Here is a 17,481-nt window from a genome sequence, read left to right as displayed (position 1 = left end):
TCTAATTCATCAGAAATTAAGATAATCCGGCCAATACTGCAGTATGGCTGGTGTCAACATGGCCTTAGACAACTTCCTATTAGTAAAGTTTTATGATGGATTTATTTAAGATTGGCATATCTGTACACTGGTCTTACATAAATCTTTACCCCCATGCCGGACCCTTTTAGAGGTGCACACCATGCGGCAGCTTCAGAAATCTACACCTGCTTCAGAGCTGATGTGTTTTCACCATGATTTATGCCTAAATCATAATAAAATGGCCATAATTTTGAGGTTAAAATCCGGCCATATTTTCAATATAAGGCCATGTTCACACACTGTATTTGGCTGTTAAACAACAGCCGTTGTTGCAGAGATCAACAACGGTCGTTGTTTAACAGCACTGCTTCATTGCATAGCAGTGTATGGAACCCTGTACCCTACAGCCGTGGTTCTCTGCGACCGCACAAAATAGGCTGTGCTCACGGTGTAAAGTACGGCTCCCGATTAGACTCAGAGGTCTCTGATTCCTGCTCATGGTTCTCGCTCTATCATATAGACCACTCTCTGTGGCCCTCCTTTTTAGACCTTGTCTCTTCGACCCGGTTTCCCTTTAGCAAAGCTTCCCTACATACTCTTTATTATCTCATCCTCTTTCTCATACAAAGGTCCTTTAGCTTATAGTTATTGATTAGATTTGCTGAGCTGTAGATAGTGCTCAAGAATTTCTAATATCATCATTACAGCTTCTAGCAACTTATACAATATGTCTGTGTAGTTTTTGCCATGATTTGCGCAAAAGAACAATACTTGATTCACTGGTTTGGAGAAGAAGAGGCACAGGCCCATCTGGCATTTGCCAGAACTGCCAGATGACCACTCCAGCCCTGTCCTGCAGAGACTTTTCACAATACCCCTTGCTTACATTACGTGCAATAAATAAACTCCAATCCAACTCCAGCTGTGGATTACATCCTCAGGGGCCGTATGATCCTTGTGGAGATACATTTATATAAGGAATCAAGACCAATACAAGCTGTAATGTCCAGTTTTTCAGAAGACGCCACCAAGCTTTCCAAGCTTCTGATTTATGTGGATACTGATGTAAATACTCTCTCCTTTTGTGGAGCAAACTCTACTGGAGCCAGCCTTCCACCTGCACTTGTAACACACATACACATTATAGTTGGGTTGGAAAAGGGCATTGCCTTTCCCAGTAACCATTCTTTTTAAATAATAATACGTACATTTTTGCCAACTTTAGACTTCTGCATTAATGGAGAGGAGTTCTGTGCCCTGTGCCATTAAACGTTCCACTTAGTACATTAGGGAACTTAGGTGTGACTTATAGTTCAAAAATGCAGTATATATTTATTAATATAAAATCCCTTTATTTCACATGTATACAATAAAAATCTCTTTTTTTTATTCTAGGTGAAGCCCTTGGTATCAAGTACCCAGTTCAAGTACCCTATAAACGCATCAAAAGTAACCCTGGCTCTGTTATAATAGAAGGCCTGCCTCCAGGGATTCCTTTTCGAAAACCCTGTACTTTTGGATCACAGAATCTAGAAAGGATATTGGCGGTGGCAGATAAAATCAGGTTTACGGTAACAAGGTATATGCATGAATGTATAGCTAAATGGGTTTTTTCCAAACCAATTACATTTTTACAATATATACGACCGGTCAGTTGTATAAAAGCGTGAGTGACAGAATTTGGGCACAAAATCTGCTGTCTGATGGATTTTTTTTTTTAAGTGTATAAAAGTGGTTGTGGGATTAAAGCACCAAAATTGTGCCACATTGGCACAAACAAAAGCATCGAAAACTAAGCCATATTACAGGGGTTGTTCACAAAAGAAAATTCTTTTAAATCAGCTGGTGCCAGAGATTTGTAATTTACTTCTATTAAAAATCTCAAGTCTTCTAGTACTTATTAGTTGCTGTATGCCCTGCAGGAAGGGGTATTATTTCCCGCCTGGAACGCAGGAGTTTTTTTTTATGGGGATTTGCTACTGCTCTGGACAGTTCCTGACATGAGCTTAGGTGGCAGCAGTGAGCAGTTTGTCAGACTGGAGAGAATACACCACTTCCTGCAGGACATACAGCGGCTGATAAGTACTGGAAGATTTGAGATAGAAGTAAATTACAAATCTCTGGCATTTTATGGCACCAATTGATTTAAACGAAAAACATTTTGAGTGAACAACCCCTTTAAAGATGGTGTAGAGTAAAGACTCGTAAGAAGGTTCCAATGCATGTATAGTTACCAGTTAAATCTCCCTATAACTTAACTGAACAAGATTGGAACAAACAAAAAACAACCAATGCTGTGTGTATTGCTATTTATAATGCTCTTGTCTAGAAGAATTATTATCCCTTTGGTCCCATGACAATAGGCCCCCTCAAAAGCCAGCCAGCACCCTGCTCTGTTCTGACAAGGGGCAATACCCCCTAAACAGCTGTCTGTGGATGAGCATTCATTTTTAAGAGATTTTTGGCTTGGTATATACTATTGATGTTCTCGGATGTTTACAAGATATTGTAGTGCATGCCCATATTAAATTACCTTTTTCCCATGATAATGATATATCAACAGCAATTTTGTAATACTAAAGAATGGGTACTACTGGTTGCGGTTCAGGTAGGCTTTGTTCTGCTGCAAAACTGTGGCGCCTACATTCTGCATGGTTGGATTCCTTTTCAATATCTTTACTACTCATGTGGACTACTGGTCTCATAGAGATACCCAGATCTCTTGATTCATTGGGATACCTGTAAAGATTGGTGCATATTTATTGATGGTATTTCCATGCACAGACACAGACCCTTCCATATTGAACAAACAGCTTTGGTCCCAGGTTACAGTGGGACCATTTACTACTCTGTATGTGATGGACTAAATGTAATGATTTAGAATCAATATCACTTCAATCTGTTCATAGTATAGTAACCAATGTAACATAACATGTAACAGGGGGAGAGTTATCAAACTGGTGTAAAGTAGAATTGGCTCAGTTGCCCCTAGCAACCAGATTCCACCTTTCATTTTTCAAAGAATCTGTGAGGAATGAAAAGTGGAAACTTTACACCAGTTTGATAAATCTCTCCCATAGAGTTAGGTTGCTCTCTGTCCATAGTTAATCTCCACTGTCACCAGCTATGTTTCCGAATTAGGCTATGTTCCTACTACATACTAAGAACAGCCATTCTTTAGTGAATGACCACTGTGTAACACTAAACCACAGCCGTTGTTGTAAAACAACAGCCGGAATTAATGATAATGAACATTAATCCGTCCGTGGTATTACAACAACTACCGTTGTTTGCGCTTATCAGTAAGTAGCGGAAACACATAGCCTCAGGCTCAAACACCATGTTTTTCTGGCCATTTGATGGCCGTCTTTTAGGATGACCGTCATTTTGAGCACAAATCACGGCCATTATTTCATAATGACGGACGAGATTGTACAAATAACGGCCATCATTAAGAAACAACGGCTCTTGTTTGGGCTCAAAATGACGGCCCTACTGAAAGACGGCCAAAATAAGACGCTGTGGGAACATAGCCTAAAACACATCTTATATTTAATGTCTGCCTATTTATCAAGCATTTACCAACAATGCTCTTATTTTTAAAAAATTTAATTAATATTTTTTTTTTACCTATGTTCTAGGCCATTTCAAGGACTTATTCCGCGCCCTGGTAAGATTTTTATTTTAATCTGATTAGAATGTTTGTATACACGTGTCATCTATCAGGAACGTAACTACCACCACTGTTCAGTCACATAGTCTTACCGTATAATAGCCCCCTTGATGCATATGTTAACTTTTAGGGTGCGTTCACACCTACAGGATCTGCAGCAGATCTGCAGCTGATTTGATGCTGTGTTCAGTTATTTAAATGAAATCTGCTGCAGAAAATCAGCTGCAGATCCTGTAGGTGTGAACGCACCATTAATATGTCACCAAATGTACTCAGCTCATTCTGGATTATAATATTCCTGCAGATGATGAAGATGCCAATAGATTGGGAGAAAAAGTTATCCTTCGGGAACAAGTAAAAGAGCTCTTTAATGAAAAATATGGTAAGTCTGTAATATTACTGTTAGTTTGATGTAATCCAGTATATGTACTACATTCTTTTCTGCTATTTATAATGCTTGTTATACTTGTTACAGGCCAAGCCCTGGGGTTGGACCGACCAGTACTCGTACCTTACAAGCTTATCAGGGACAATCCTGATTCTATAGAAGTCAATGGTCTGCCAAATGACATACCGTTCCGGAACCCAAATACTTATGATCTAACACGGCTAGAAAAAATAATAAAAGCGCGGGAAAACATACAAATGGTGATAATAAACCAACTGCAGTAAGTACCTTGTACTAGAATAAAAAGGACCAACTATTTAGTTTGTTTTAATAATTTGGCTTTTCAGTCTATAGTCACAGTCTAAAGTCTATAGACACATCTACTACTAAAAGTAACTCTCTCACTAGACCAAAAGGAAAACAAAGAAGCAGCCAGTTTAGGCCTTAAGGTGGCCGTACACCTTTAATTGTCAGCAATTTTGGGGTAATTAGGAGGGTATTTTTTATAATGGCATTCACTGTGCAGGATAACATAACATTATAGTTAAAGGGGTAGTTCAGAACAAAAAAAACTTTCAAATCAACTGGTGCCAGAGATTTGTAATTTACTTCTATTAAAAAAAAATCTCAAGTCTTCCAGTACTTATCAGCTGCTGTATGTCCTGCAGGAAGTGGTGTATTCCCTCCAGTCTGACACAGTACTCTCTGCTGCCACCTCCATGACAGGAACTATCCAGAGCAGTAGCAAATCCCCATGGAAATCCTGTTCTACTTTCCAGACTGGAAAGAATACAACTTCCTGCAGGACATACAGCAACTAATAAGTACATGAAGTCCTGAAATTTTTTAATAAAAGTTAATTACAATTATTAATAACTACCCCTTTAAGGTGTTAAATAACATTATAGTGTGGACAAATGTGGTGATACCTAATGTATGTTTTTTTTTGGGGGGGGGGGGGTTGTAATAGTTTAGGACTGTACTGGGAAGGGGGAATTTTTTTTGTACAGTTTATTTTTTTATTTACATTTTTTAAACATTTATTTGTTTTCACTTTTATTTTTTACTCCTTTAAGGACTTGAAGCTGTGAACGTCTAATCAGTGGTATAGAATAGAGTAGTACTTCTGTACTGCTGTGTACTATTCCTGTCAGTAATACACTGACAGTTACAGCCTGTGAGACCCAGCTAGTGGCTAGGCCTCACATGCTTCCTTAGGCTACGTTCACACGTAGCAAAACTAGCGGAATTCAGCAGCGGAATTGTCCGCCACGTAATGCCATTAGCCTCCCTCTCATAATGGGAGTCTATGGGAGGCGCGTGCTGCTGCTCTCCCCGCGCTGAAGAATGAAAATGTTCATTCTTCAGCGCAGAGAGACGCTGTGAGAACAGCAGCGCGCGCCTCCCATAGACTCCCATTATGAGAGGGAGGCTAATGGCATAGTTTTGCTACGTGTGAACGGGGCCTTATATAGCAGACTGGAGATCATGATTGGACCTCCAGCTGCTATGACTATCATTGAAACCCTGAGATCGCATTGCAGATGGGTGACAGGGGATGCAGAGGTTCCTACTGACAGTTAGTTAAACTGCTGAAACCATCAGAAGCCTGATTGTGATTGACTGACGACAATCAGCGTCTAAGCCCAAGCAACAAAGAGTTAACAGCAGCACAGTGCATGTATATTGCTGAGTGTTAACTACCGTCTTCATTTTTTCTTCATTTCCTGGTTTGGGCTTTTCCATGATACACTTTGTCTCCTGTGATGTCTAACTTACTCTGTAGAACTGTTAGATGGCTTTCATCTTGCTCAGCTAATTAGAGCTGAGCAACCTGAGACAAAGGGAGGCTGGTCTAACAGGGCTTGGACCCGCCTCCCTCTTGATGATGGTCACAAAATGGCTGCCTCAGAACAGCCTGTGGTCAACAGTCATTAGGTAAGAATGAGTTTACTTCACTTCCTGGTGGGGAGTTGAGGGGGGAAAAAATAGGGAAGGGGGACAGATAGGTGATTGAAGCATATTACAAAGCCTTCATATCTGATAACTTGACATCTTTAGCAACATCACAGGCACTACAGTGACATTTCTTTCATAAAGAGTTTAGATAGACAGATATGATTTTTTTAACTAATGGAAAAGTAGTAATAATAATTTTTATTTATTCACAGGCCATTTTCGGAGATATGTATTGAGCCACCATCACAATTACGTAAGTAGTCTTTAACGTTCTAGGATTATTTACCACAGACATTCTTTGATCCTGATGATTTGGAAGCTTTGAGATGCTAAATATACAATTACTAAGGGCCCTATTACACCAAAAGATGTCTGACAGATTATCTGACAGATGTTTTCAGCCAATGTCAGGAACAGACTATAAACCGAGAACAGGTCGTAAAGATAAGACTGAGATTTCTCCTCTTTTCACATGCATTCCTGGCTTTGACTGAAAAGATCTGTAAGATAATCTGTCAGACATCTTTTGGTGTAATAGGGCCTTAAGGTTCTTAAAGCGACTCTGTACCCACAATCTGTACCCCCCAAACCACTTGTACCTTCGGATAGCTGCTTTTAATCCAAGATGTGTCCTGGGGTCTGTTCAGCAGGGAATGCAGTTATTGTCATAAAAACAACTTTTAATCCAGCAGCGCTGTGTCTAACGGCCGGGGCTTACATTTGTATATGCATTAGGCTGGCACACCCTCTCTATCCTTCCTTCCCACCCTCCTCAACATTTACTGCTGTTTGAGCTTTGCACAGGTGTATTAACGATCCAGCCCATGTTCATTATGCACGCAGCTGAGGAATAGGAAACAATCTGCCTAAATCATTCCTAATGCTGAGGAGGATGGGGAGGAAGGACGGAGAGGGTGTGCCAGCCTAATACATAAACAAATGCCCCGACCGTTAGACACAGCGCTGCTGGATTAAAAGTTATTTTTATGACAATAACTGCATCCCCTGCTGAACGGACCGCAGGACAGATCTTGTATTAAAAGCAGCTATCCAAAGGTACAAGTGGTTTGGAGGGTCAGATTGTGGGTACAGAGTCGCTTTAAAGTTGTGGTTAGATGTCAGGTAGTAGTGGGTAGTGGGTGGATAGCTCAACATGGGCTGGAGTGCCGCAGTTTACCAAAACAAATTGGGACCTTAACCCCTTAAGGTCAAAGCTATTTTCGTTTTTGCGCTTTTGCTTATTCCATTTTAAGTTTAAAAGTCCATAGCACTTGCATTTTTTCACCTAGAGACGTATAATGAGCGCTTATTTTTTGCGAAACCAATTGTACTTTGCAATGACAGGCATTATTTTTCCATAACATATGCTGCGAAACCGGAAAAAAATAATTTGCGCTGTCAAATTGAAAAAAAAACGAATTTGTTTTGATTTCGGGGAGTTTTGCATTTATGCCGTCCGTCCTATGGTAAAACTGACTTGTTATGCATGTTCCTCAAGTCGTTACGATTACTATGATATATAACATGTATAACTTGTCCATGTATCTGATGGCCTGTAAAAAATTCAAACCATTGTTAACAAATATACGTTCCTTAAAATCGCTCCATTCCCATGCTTATAGCGCTTTTATCCTTTGGTCTATGGGGCTGTGTGAGGTGTCAGTTTTTGCGCCATGATGTGTTCTTTCTATCGGTACCTTGATTGCTCATATACGACTTTTTGATCGTTTTTTATTACATTTTTTCTGGATTTGATGCGACCAAAAATGCGCAATTTTGCACTTTGGAATTTTTTTGCGCTGACGCCGTTTACCGTGCGAGATCAGGAATGTGATTAATTAATAGTTTGGGCGATTACGCGCGTGGCGATACTAAATATGTTTATTTATTTATTAATTTATATTTATAAAATGGGAAAAGGGGGGTGATTTGGACTTTTATTAGGGGAGGGGATTTTTTATTAATAAAAACACTTTACTTTTTTTTTTACTGTAACTAGAAGCCCCCCTGGGGGACTTGTATGTAGACAGCACTGATCTCTCATAGAGATCAATGCTGTGTATATACACAGCAAAGATCGATTAGATCGGTCATAGATTACTATGGCCTGCTGCAGGCCATAGCAATCTATTGCCGAGCCGGGATCAGCGTCATTCCGACGCTGAGGCCCGGCATGGGCAGAAGAACGGATCTCCCCCCCGCGATCGCATCGCGGGGGGAGATCCGTCCCACTAGACACCAGGGACGTGCGGCGCAGTGCCTCTAAATGCAGCTGTCAGGTTTGACAGCTGCACTTAGAGGCTTAATTAGCCGGCGCGGCAACGGGACTCGCGCCGGCTAATAGAGGCACTGCCCGGCTGCACATGTCAGCCGGGATCAGCGCCGTTCAGAGCGGGGTCCCGGCGGGACCCCGCTCTGAACACCCCGAGCGGCACCATGACGTATCAGATACGTCATGGGTCGCTAAGGGGTTAAAGGAGAAGTCCGGCAAAATTTTTACTAAATTATTTTATTACCCCTCCCTCAAAAGGTATACAAATCACCAATATACAATTATTACGCGAAATGCACATAAAGTCCTTTTTTCCCTGCACTTACTACTGCATCAAGGCTTCACTTCCTGGATAACATGGTGATGTCACGACCCGACTCCCAGAGCTGTGCGGGCTGTGGCTGCTGGAGAGGATGATGGCAGGGGGACACTGAGGGACACAGGGCACTGGAGGGACACTGAGCATCCCCCTGCCATCATCCTCTCCAGCAGCCACAGCCCGCACAGCTCTGGGAGTCAGGTCGTGACATCACCATTTTATCCAGTAAGGGAAGCCTTGATGCAGTAGTAAGTGCAGGGGAAAAAGCACTTTATAAGCATTTCCCGTAATAAGTGTATACTGGTGATTTGTATAACTTTTTGCGGGCAGTACAAAACTTTAATAAAAATTTTCGCTCAACTTCTCCTTTAATGGGACCAATTTGCACATACAATATATGGGATACACAGATCAGAAGGTATTATTGTCCATCCAGTGCAATGTGCAGTTTAACTCTCATTGCTGGAGATACATTTATGGAACTATCTATTGTTTCCTGATGATTCTGTGGACATTAGTTACTTTTCACACAAGTTACTTTGTTGTTTTATGTAGTTATTTTCCCACACATTGTTATTTTCTTATGCAGACAAAGACAGCCTCGCTCCCAAGCGGAAAAGGAAGAGAATTTCTGAAGGAAACTCTGTGTCCTCAACCTCATCTAACTCTTCATCGTCCTCATCTTCTTCCTCTTCTAATATAGAACCCATCTCATCAGCACATCCAATGTCACTAGTGGTAAGTGTGTTCTTTATTGCATTATTATCTTATTAAAACGTAACTGTCATAACTAGGGATGAGCGAACCGAACCGTAACGAACCAGATTCGTTACGAACTTTGCAAAAAGTTCGGTTCGTCACCGAACCAAACTTTGAGAAGGTTCGTAACGAATCTGGTTAAAATAACAATAACAAATAAAATCAAAGACATCTTTAAAAAGTGATACAAACACCTCTGGAATGCATCTGGGAAAGCAGGGAAACAGTATTAGAGGAATCGGCATTACGGGGTTAGCGATCCTCTGCAGTAATGACGATGCCTCTAATGGTTAATATATTTAATTAATAGAACATATTTTTGTTGTAATAAAGTCACTTTCGTTGTTCAATAATTTAATTAAAACGAATCCATCATTGTGCAATTAAATATACTGTTAAAATAAATATATATATATAAATAAATGTATATTTATATATATATATTTTTTTTTTTACAGTATATTTAATTGCACAAGTATGGATTTGTTTAAATTAAATTATTGAACAACGAAATTAATTTTATTACAACGAAAATGTGTTTTATTAATTAAATATTAATTATTACAGGAAGCTCTATTAAGCCGTTAATTCATATACCGGTAATAGAGCAAACTGTAATAATCAATACTTTACGTTAATTAAAACATCAAATGTTTCTTCTAATTATGTTATCACAATAGCATTATTAGAAGAAACATTTTGAATTATATGTGCGCTCAGCTGATTGGCTGATCAGCTGAGCGCACATATCATGAGCAGGTCCGCAGCACAGTGACTTTATTGTGCTGCGGACCAGCGAAGAGGACACATGGGGACATCGGATGGTGAGTATAAAGCTCTCCCCACCCCCTCCCCAGCACTGCACCCATCCCAGCAAGGAAGGGGGGGTCACTTAACCCCTTCCTTGCTGGTATGGGTGTATTCTGACATCGGTCTGGCCCCCAAGGGGTTAAGGGGGATGCAATGCATCCTCCCTTAGCCCCTTGGGGGCCAGACTGTAAGCAGCGATCTGTAAAGATGCTGCATACTGTAAGGTGCACAACACCGCTCACAATGGTGGGTGTTGTGCTCCTGTTTGTGTATTTTTTGTGTGTTTCTACCTTTTTGCTTTTCAGATATCGGTATCCTGCGGATTACGTCGGATTCGGTGGACTACGTCGATGACCAGCGGTTGTTTGGATTTTTTTTTTTTAAATAAAATGGTCAATGAGGGGTGTGGGGGTGTTTTTATTTGAATAAAAAAAAATTTCACTTGTGTCTTGTCTTTATTTCTTTACTTTATAGACTTAGTAGTGGAAGCCGTCTAATAGATGGAATCCATTACTAAGTCGGGGCCTAGTGTTAGCCGGTATAAAATGGCTAACACTAACCCCCCATTATTACCCCAGTACCCAATGCCACCAGGGGTACTGGGAAGAGCCGGGTGCCAGTGGTCCTGGAGCGTCAAAATTGGCGCTCCTGGACTGGGGCGGCAGCAGGCTGGTAATATTTAGGCTGGGGAGGGCCTAAACCAATGGCCCCTCCCACCCTGGTGTTACCAGGCTGCTGTTGCTTGGTTTTTAACCCGGCTGGTTATGAAAATAGGGGGAACCCTACTCGTGTTTTTTTTTGTTTTTTTTAAATAAATAATTTTAAAAAAACGCGTAGGGTTCCCATTTTCATAACCAGCCGGGTTAAAAAACAAACAACAGCAGCCTGGTAACACCAGGGTGAGAAGAGCCATTGGTTTAGGCCCTCCCCAGCCTAAATATTACCAGCCTGCTGCCGCCCCAGTCCAGGAGCGCCAATTTTGACGCTCCGGGACCACTGGCAGCCGGCTCTTCCCAGTACCCCTGGTGCCATTGGGTACTGGGGTAATAATGGGGGGTTAGTGTTAGCCATTTTATACCGGCTAACACTAGGCCCCGACTTAGTAATGGATTCCGTCTATTAGACGGCTTCCACTACTAAGTCTATAAAGTAAAGAAATAAAGACAAAACACAAGTGAAACATTTTTTTTATTCAAATAAAAACACCCCCACACCCCTCATTGACCATTTTATTTAAAAAAAAAAAAAAATCCAAACAACCGCTGGTCATCGACGTAGTCTATCGAATCCGACGTAATCCACAGGATACCGATATCTGAAAAACAAAAAGGGAGAAACACACAAAAAACACACAAACAGGAGCACAACACCCATCATTGTGAGCGGTGTTGTGCACCTTACAGTATGCAGCATCTTTACAGATTGCTGCTTACAGTCTGGCCCCCAAGGGGTTAAGGGAGGATGCACTGCATCCCCCTTAACCCCTTGGGGGCCAGACTGATGTCAGACTGCACCAATCCCAGCAAGGAAGGGGTTAAGTGACCCCCCTTCCTTGCTGCGATGGGTGCAGTGCTGGGGAGGGGGTGGGGAGAGCTTTATACTCACAATCCGATGTCCCCATGTGTCCTCTTCGCTGGTCCGCAGCACAATGAAGTCACTGTGCTGCGGACCCGCTAATTATATGTGCGCTCAGCCGATCAGCTGCACATATGTGTCAGAGTGCACATATGATTTAAAATGTTTCTTTTAATAATGCTATTGTGATAACATAATTAGAAGAAACATTTGATGTTTTAATTAAAGTAAAGTATTGATTATTACAGTTTGCTCTATTACCGGGTATATGAATTAATGGCTTAATAGAGCTTCCTGTAATAATTAATATTTAATTAATAAAACACATTTTCGTTGTAATAAAATTAATTTAGTTGTTCAATAATTTAATTTAAACGAATCCATACTTGTGCAATAAAATATACTGTAAAAAAATAAATATATATATAAATATACATTTATTTATATATATATTTATTTTAACAGTATATTTAATTGCACAATGATAGAATCGTTTTAATTAAATTATTGAACAACGAAAGTGACTTTATTACGACGAAAATATGTTCTATTAATTAAATATATTTACCATTAGGGGAGTCGTTTCGGCATCATTGCCGATTTGGCGGCTATTTTTTTTTTTTTTCACTATTTTTGCACTTTGATTTTTTCCACTTTTTTCATTGTAATAGCAACTGCAACTACACGAAACTATACCCTATCACACTCCCACTATTGTAGCTGCAATTATTTAGCCGTTATTGCAAGGTTCGTTTTTGGTTCAGGTCGTCAGAACCCGAACTTCAGGAAAGTTCGGGGGATCGAACCGAACCGAACTTTTCAAAAGTTCGCTCATCCCTAATTATAACTTTTAAAATCTAAATGAATGGAGGATGTGAAATAAAGCATTTTTGCTGTTTTAGCCATTTAACAACATACAATGTAAATGTATGCCAATAAGGGGGCACAGAGCGGGCCTAGGACTCAAGTCCACTCTGTATCATGCCATTTCCAGCTGCTGTCAGCAGCCGGGGACTGATGCTATTAGCTGGCAGGGCTGACCAATTTCTAATTAACCCTTTCAATGCTGCTGTGAAAACTGACAGTGGCATTTAAATGGCTTTTTAAAAGCCTTCAGTGGTGATCAAAAGGGGGGTTAGCTTGCCGCGATGCAATCGCGAAAAGCCAATCCCTAAGTGCATTCACACATTCAGTATTTTTCCTGGTCCGCGAATGTAGTCCGCAAGCTGTCTCCATGATCCGTGCAAAACTCTCCTCGTTTACATCCATTTTACATCCATGTTTGTGCTTTTCACGGATCTGTTTAAAGCATTTTAAATTACACTGATTACATCACATCTGTGTTTTTCACGGATGACACATCTGTGTACATCTGTGAAAAACACGGATCTCATTGATTTCTATGGGGGAATCCATGACTTGCTTCAATTCTGAGTTATGACATGTCCTATCTTTAACCCTTTAACGACCGCGGGCGTATATTTACGCCCTGCGGTCGGTAATGACGTTCAGAGCGGGGCCGCGCTCTGAACCGCGGCGGTCCCGGGTGCCGCTTGTAGCCCGGGACCGTAGGTATTAGCGGGCACGGTCCGATCGCCGTGCCCGCTAATACAGTAATCGGATGCAGCTGTCAAATTTGACAGCTGCATCCGATTACCGGACGCAGCATCATCCCTGGTGTCTAGTGGGGAGATCGCTCCTCCGGGATGTTATCCCGGAGGAGCAATCTCCGTTTCTGAAGCCGGCCGGGGACCGTTCCAAGATGGCGCCGTCCCCGGCTCGGCACTCGTTTACTTCCGGCTGCAGCAGCCGAAAGCAAACGAGTGCCTATCTCATGGATCTCTGCAGCATATCTATGCTGCAGAGATCTCTATGAGAGATCAGAGCACTTATACTAGAAGTCCCCTAGGGGGGCTTCTAGTATAAGTGTAAAAGTAAAAAAAAAAGTGTTGTTAATAGTAAAAAGCCCCCTCCCCTAATAAAAGTCTGAATCACCCCCCTTTTCCCAGGTTATTAATAAAAGTAAATAAATAAATAATTAAATAAACAAACATGTTTGGTATCACCGCGTGCGTAATCGCCCAAACTATTAATTAATCACATTCCTGATCTCGTACGGTAAACTGCGTAAGCGCTAAAAAATCCCAAAGTGCAAAATTGCGCATTTTTGGTCGCATCAAATCCAGAAAAATGTTAATAAAAAGCGATCAAAAAGTCGTATATGCGCAATCAAGGTACCAATAGAAAGAACATGTCATGGCGCAAAAAATGACACCTGACACAGCCCCATAGACCAAAGGATAAAAGCGCTATAAGCCTGGGAATGGAGCGATTTTAAGGAACGTATATTTGTAAACAATGGTTTTAATTTTTTACAGGCCATCAGATACAAGAAAAGTTATACATGTTACATATCGTTTTAATCGTAACGACTTGTGGAACATATATAACAAGTCAGTTTTACCCCAGGGCGAACGGTGTAAAAACACACATCCACTAAAAACACAAAATGTGTTGTTTTTTTTCAATTTCACCACACATTGAATTTTTTCCTGCTTTTGCAGTGTACTTTATGCAAAAATTCAGCCTGTCATTGCAAAGTACAATTAGTGGCGCAAAAAATAAGGGCTTATGTGGGTTTCTAGGTGAAAAAATGCAACTGCTATGGCCTTTTATGCACAAGGAGGAAAAAACAAAATCGCAAAAATAAAAATTGCCCCGCTCCTTAAAGGGTTAAACAGAATGGATTGCAGATCAGTGAAAACACGGAACATGTGAACAGCCCAATACAAAAGCCATGGGCAATAAATTTGCCCGTGTGGATGCATCCGTGCGCATGGACAACTTCACGGAACGTGTGAATGCAGCCTTATACTTGAAGCCCAGGTCCTGTCCCGACTCGGGGATTGTTTCTCACTGCCTTCAGCAGCCTGAAGCAATCGAGTGTAGATAACATACATCAATGCAATACATATTAAAACAATATATCTTATATAGTGCATGTCTGATATGCTGTGCTTTTTTTTTTTTTTTTTTGTTACAGCAGTGGCCCATGTATATGTTGGACTATGGGGGTGTGAATATGCAGATTCCTGGACAGATGAACTACTAATCTCCTCAGATGGAAGTTTAATGGACATATGTAATTATTGTATAAAAATGTATATGACAATATTTAACAATGCCTTTTAGTTTTTTTCCAATAATTTTTACAGTATGTTACTGCCATCCAAGACGGCCTTTTTGGAATAAAATGTGTTGCCTTGTTCTGATTTGTGTCTCGATGTTATATGTATAGTAAGCTATATGTATAGTAAGCTATGTAAATAGAGTATACAGCCAGTTTCCTATGTATAAAAGAAGGGACTCAAACAGTAATGGGTTTTTCAGACAAACTCCTTATAAATCAACTGCACTGCGACTGTAAGATGCCACAGTGCTAAGTGATTCCTATGACACATTTGCTCATGTATAGATGAATTATCAGAAATAGCAGGGGGCAGTATAGATGAATTATCAGAAATAGCAGGGGACAGTATAGATGAATTATCAGAAATAGCAGGGGGCAGTATAGATGAATTATCAGAAATAGCAGGATGCAGTAAAGATGAATTATGAGTAATAGCAGGGGGCAGTATAGATGAATTATCAGTAATAGCAGGGGGCAGTATAGATGAATTATCAGTAATAGAAGGGGTCCATATAGATGAATATGCTCAGTTATAGCAGGGGGCAGTATAGATTAATTATCAGTAATAGAAAGCGGCAGTATAGATGAATGATAGGTAATGGCAGGAGTCAGTATAGATGAACTATAAATAATAGCAGGGGTCAGTATAGATAAATTATCAGTAATAGCGGGGGGCTGTATAGAAGAATGATAGGTAATGGCAGGACTCATTATAGAGAAATCATAAGTAATAGCCAAGAGCAGTATAGATAAATTATAAGTAATAGCAGGGGCTGTATAGATGAATTATCAGTAATAGCAGGGGGCAGTATAGATAAGTAATAGTAAGGGTCGGTATAGATAAATTGTAAGTAATAGCAGGAGTCAGTATAGAGGAATTATTAGTAATAGCAGGGAGCATTATAGATGAATTATTAGTAATAGCAGGGGGCAGTATAGAGGAATTATTAGTAATAGCAGGGGGCCATATAGATGAATTATTAGTAATAGCAGTAGTCAGTATAGAGGAATTATTAGTAATAGCAGGAGTCAGTATAGAGGAAGTATTAGTAATAGCAGGGAGCATTATAGATGAATTATTAGTAATAGCAGGGGGCCATATAGATGATAATGACCTGTTACAAACTAATCATCTATACTAACCACTGCTATTACTAATTACTGACAACCACATGAACTAAAAATCTTACAGCCTCTCTACTGGACACTGGAGTAGCTACCATGGAGAAAGACCACGCAACTGCTATGGGGCCCATACAGCAGGGGGACCCAGGGGCCCAGTCTGCCTCCATGATACTAATTACGGTGGCCTGCCTCCATAGTTGATTAAATAAATGATCAGCGACTTTGCTGACTTTCTACATGTCAAAAGATAATCTGCTCCTGGTCAAACATGTCTACGCGTAATAAGCGATTTGCAGTTGACAGCTAATTGAAAAAACAAAAAAAGAGCTGCACATACATCAATTAGCAATGTTTGTGCAGCCTGGCCGTGCGATTATCAATCCGTCTAATAGGCTTTGCAAGTGAATGCTGATAGTGGGTAGTGGTAGTGGATAGTAAGTGCTTCCATTGTAGGTCGGGCCATCTAATACAGCCTGTATAGACAATAGACAATAGACAATTGTGATGTACTTACTCTGAACAGCCATGGGCTTCCAAGATCCTAAGGGCCCTTGCACACTGAGTAAATAAGGCTGAAAAAGTGGATTCTGTCACAGATCTGGCTCAGCATTGTTAACGGATCCTAGTATACAAATGAAAACTTTCACCTTAGATGTAGAGGTACCCTATACTACAGAACAATGTTCAATCGTGAACATAAGGGTGATTAAAAGAGAAAAAAAAAACTTATTGCCATGTCTGCAAATCAGTATCCCAAGTATGCATCATAACTCTTCGGTAAGGTAAAAACATTCAGGAATCAAGTTCCGGAATTTGAAAATCAGTTTATTTTACTATTTGCCATTTAGTTTTAAAAAAAAAGGTAAAAGTTGCTCATTGCGTCTCATAGTAACACAGCTGCGTATGCTCTCCAGTGTAACACTTTCATAGTTTGCAAGCAAATTAAATGGATTTCAGATTGTAAAAACAGTTTTCAGTAGGCACAGATGCTGTTTATGCAGCTACCCTAGAATCTCAATTTGTTAGGAGAATGCTTGGTTTGAGAGTGTTCATTCTGTAATTAAACTACTTTTAGCTGCCATCTGGGCACAATCAGGATTCTCCTATGTTTAGCAACTTCAAGTGATCAATTGTTCAATGGTTCATGAACACAGACATTAATTTGAATATACAGATCTGAATTTCAGTTTAGAAATGTTAGAAAACAGTGTAGGCATTAATATTTACAATAGTCTAATACATCATGCACACATCATGTTTGCACAACTTGTGGTATTAGGCCGACATGCTTTAGAATAACTGCTTCTAGAGAATAATACCTAGGAGGGTGGCAATGCATAGAGGGAAAGGTGGCACTTTACTACTATGTGTAGAAACATAGAATAAAATA

At 40.3% G+C, this 17,481-nt stretch overlaps 1 protein-coding gene across 3 annotated transcripts in view; it reads left to right on the top strand.

The window, feature by feature from the left end:
- GTF2IRD1 (GTF2I repeat domain containing 1) overlaps positions 1 to 15,048 on the top strand; it is a 69,417-nt gene extending 54,369 nt beyond the window's left edge. For all 3 annotated transcript variants that reach the window (XM_069971160.1, XM_069971159.1, XM_069971161.1), the window contains exons 21-27: positions 1,417 to 1,600; positions 3,663 to 3,691; positions 3,999 to 4,076; positions 4,170 to 4,362; positions 6,254 to 6,294; positions 9,222 to 9,370; positions 14,820 to 15,048. In XM_069971160.1, coding sequence (XP_069827261.1) covers positions 1,417 to 1,600; positions 3,663 to 3,691; positions 3,999 to 4,076; positions 4,170 to 4,362; positions 6,254 to 6,294; positions 9,222 to 9,370; positions 14,820 to 14,888 — 743 coding nt within the window. In that variant the 3' untranslated portion in view covers positions 14,889 to 15,048. The remainder of the gene's footprint in view (positions 1 to 1,416; positions 1,601 to 3,662; positions 3,692 to 3,998; positions 4,077 to 4,169; positions 4,363 to 6,253; positions 6,295 to 9,221; positions 9,371 to 14,819) is intronic.
- The last annotated feature ends 2,433 nt before the right edge of the window (positions 15,049 to 17,481 follow it).

The sequence above is a fragment of the Dendropsophus ebraccatus genome, chromosome 5 (genome assembly GCF_027789765.1).
Source record: "Dendropsophus ebraccatus isolate aDenEbr1 chromosome 5, aDenEbr1.pat, whole genome shotgun sequence".
NCBI classification, from domain to species: Eukaryota; Metazoa; Chordata; class Amphibia; order Anura; family Hylidae; genus Dendropsophus; species Dendropsophus ebraccatus.
This window is presented reverse-complemented; position numbering and strand designations above follow the sequence as displayed.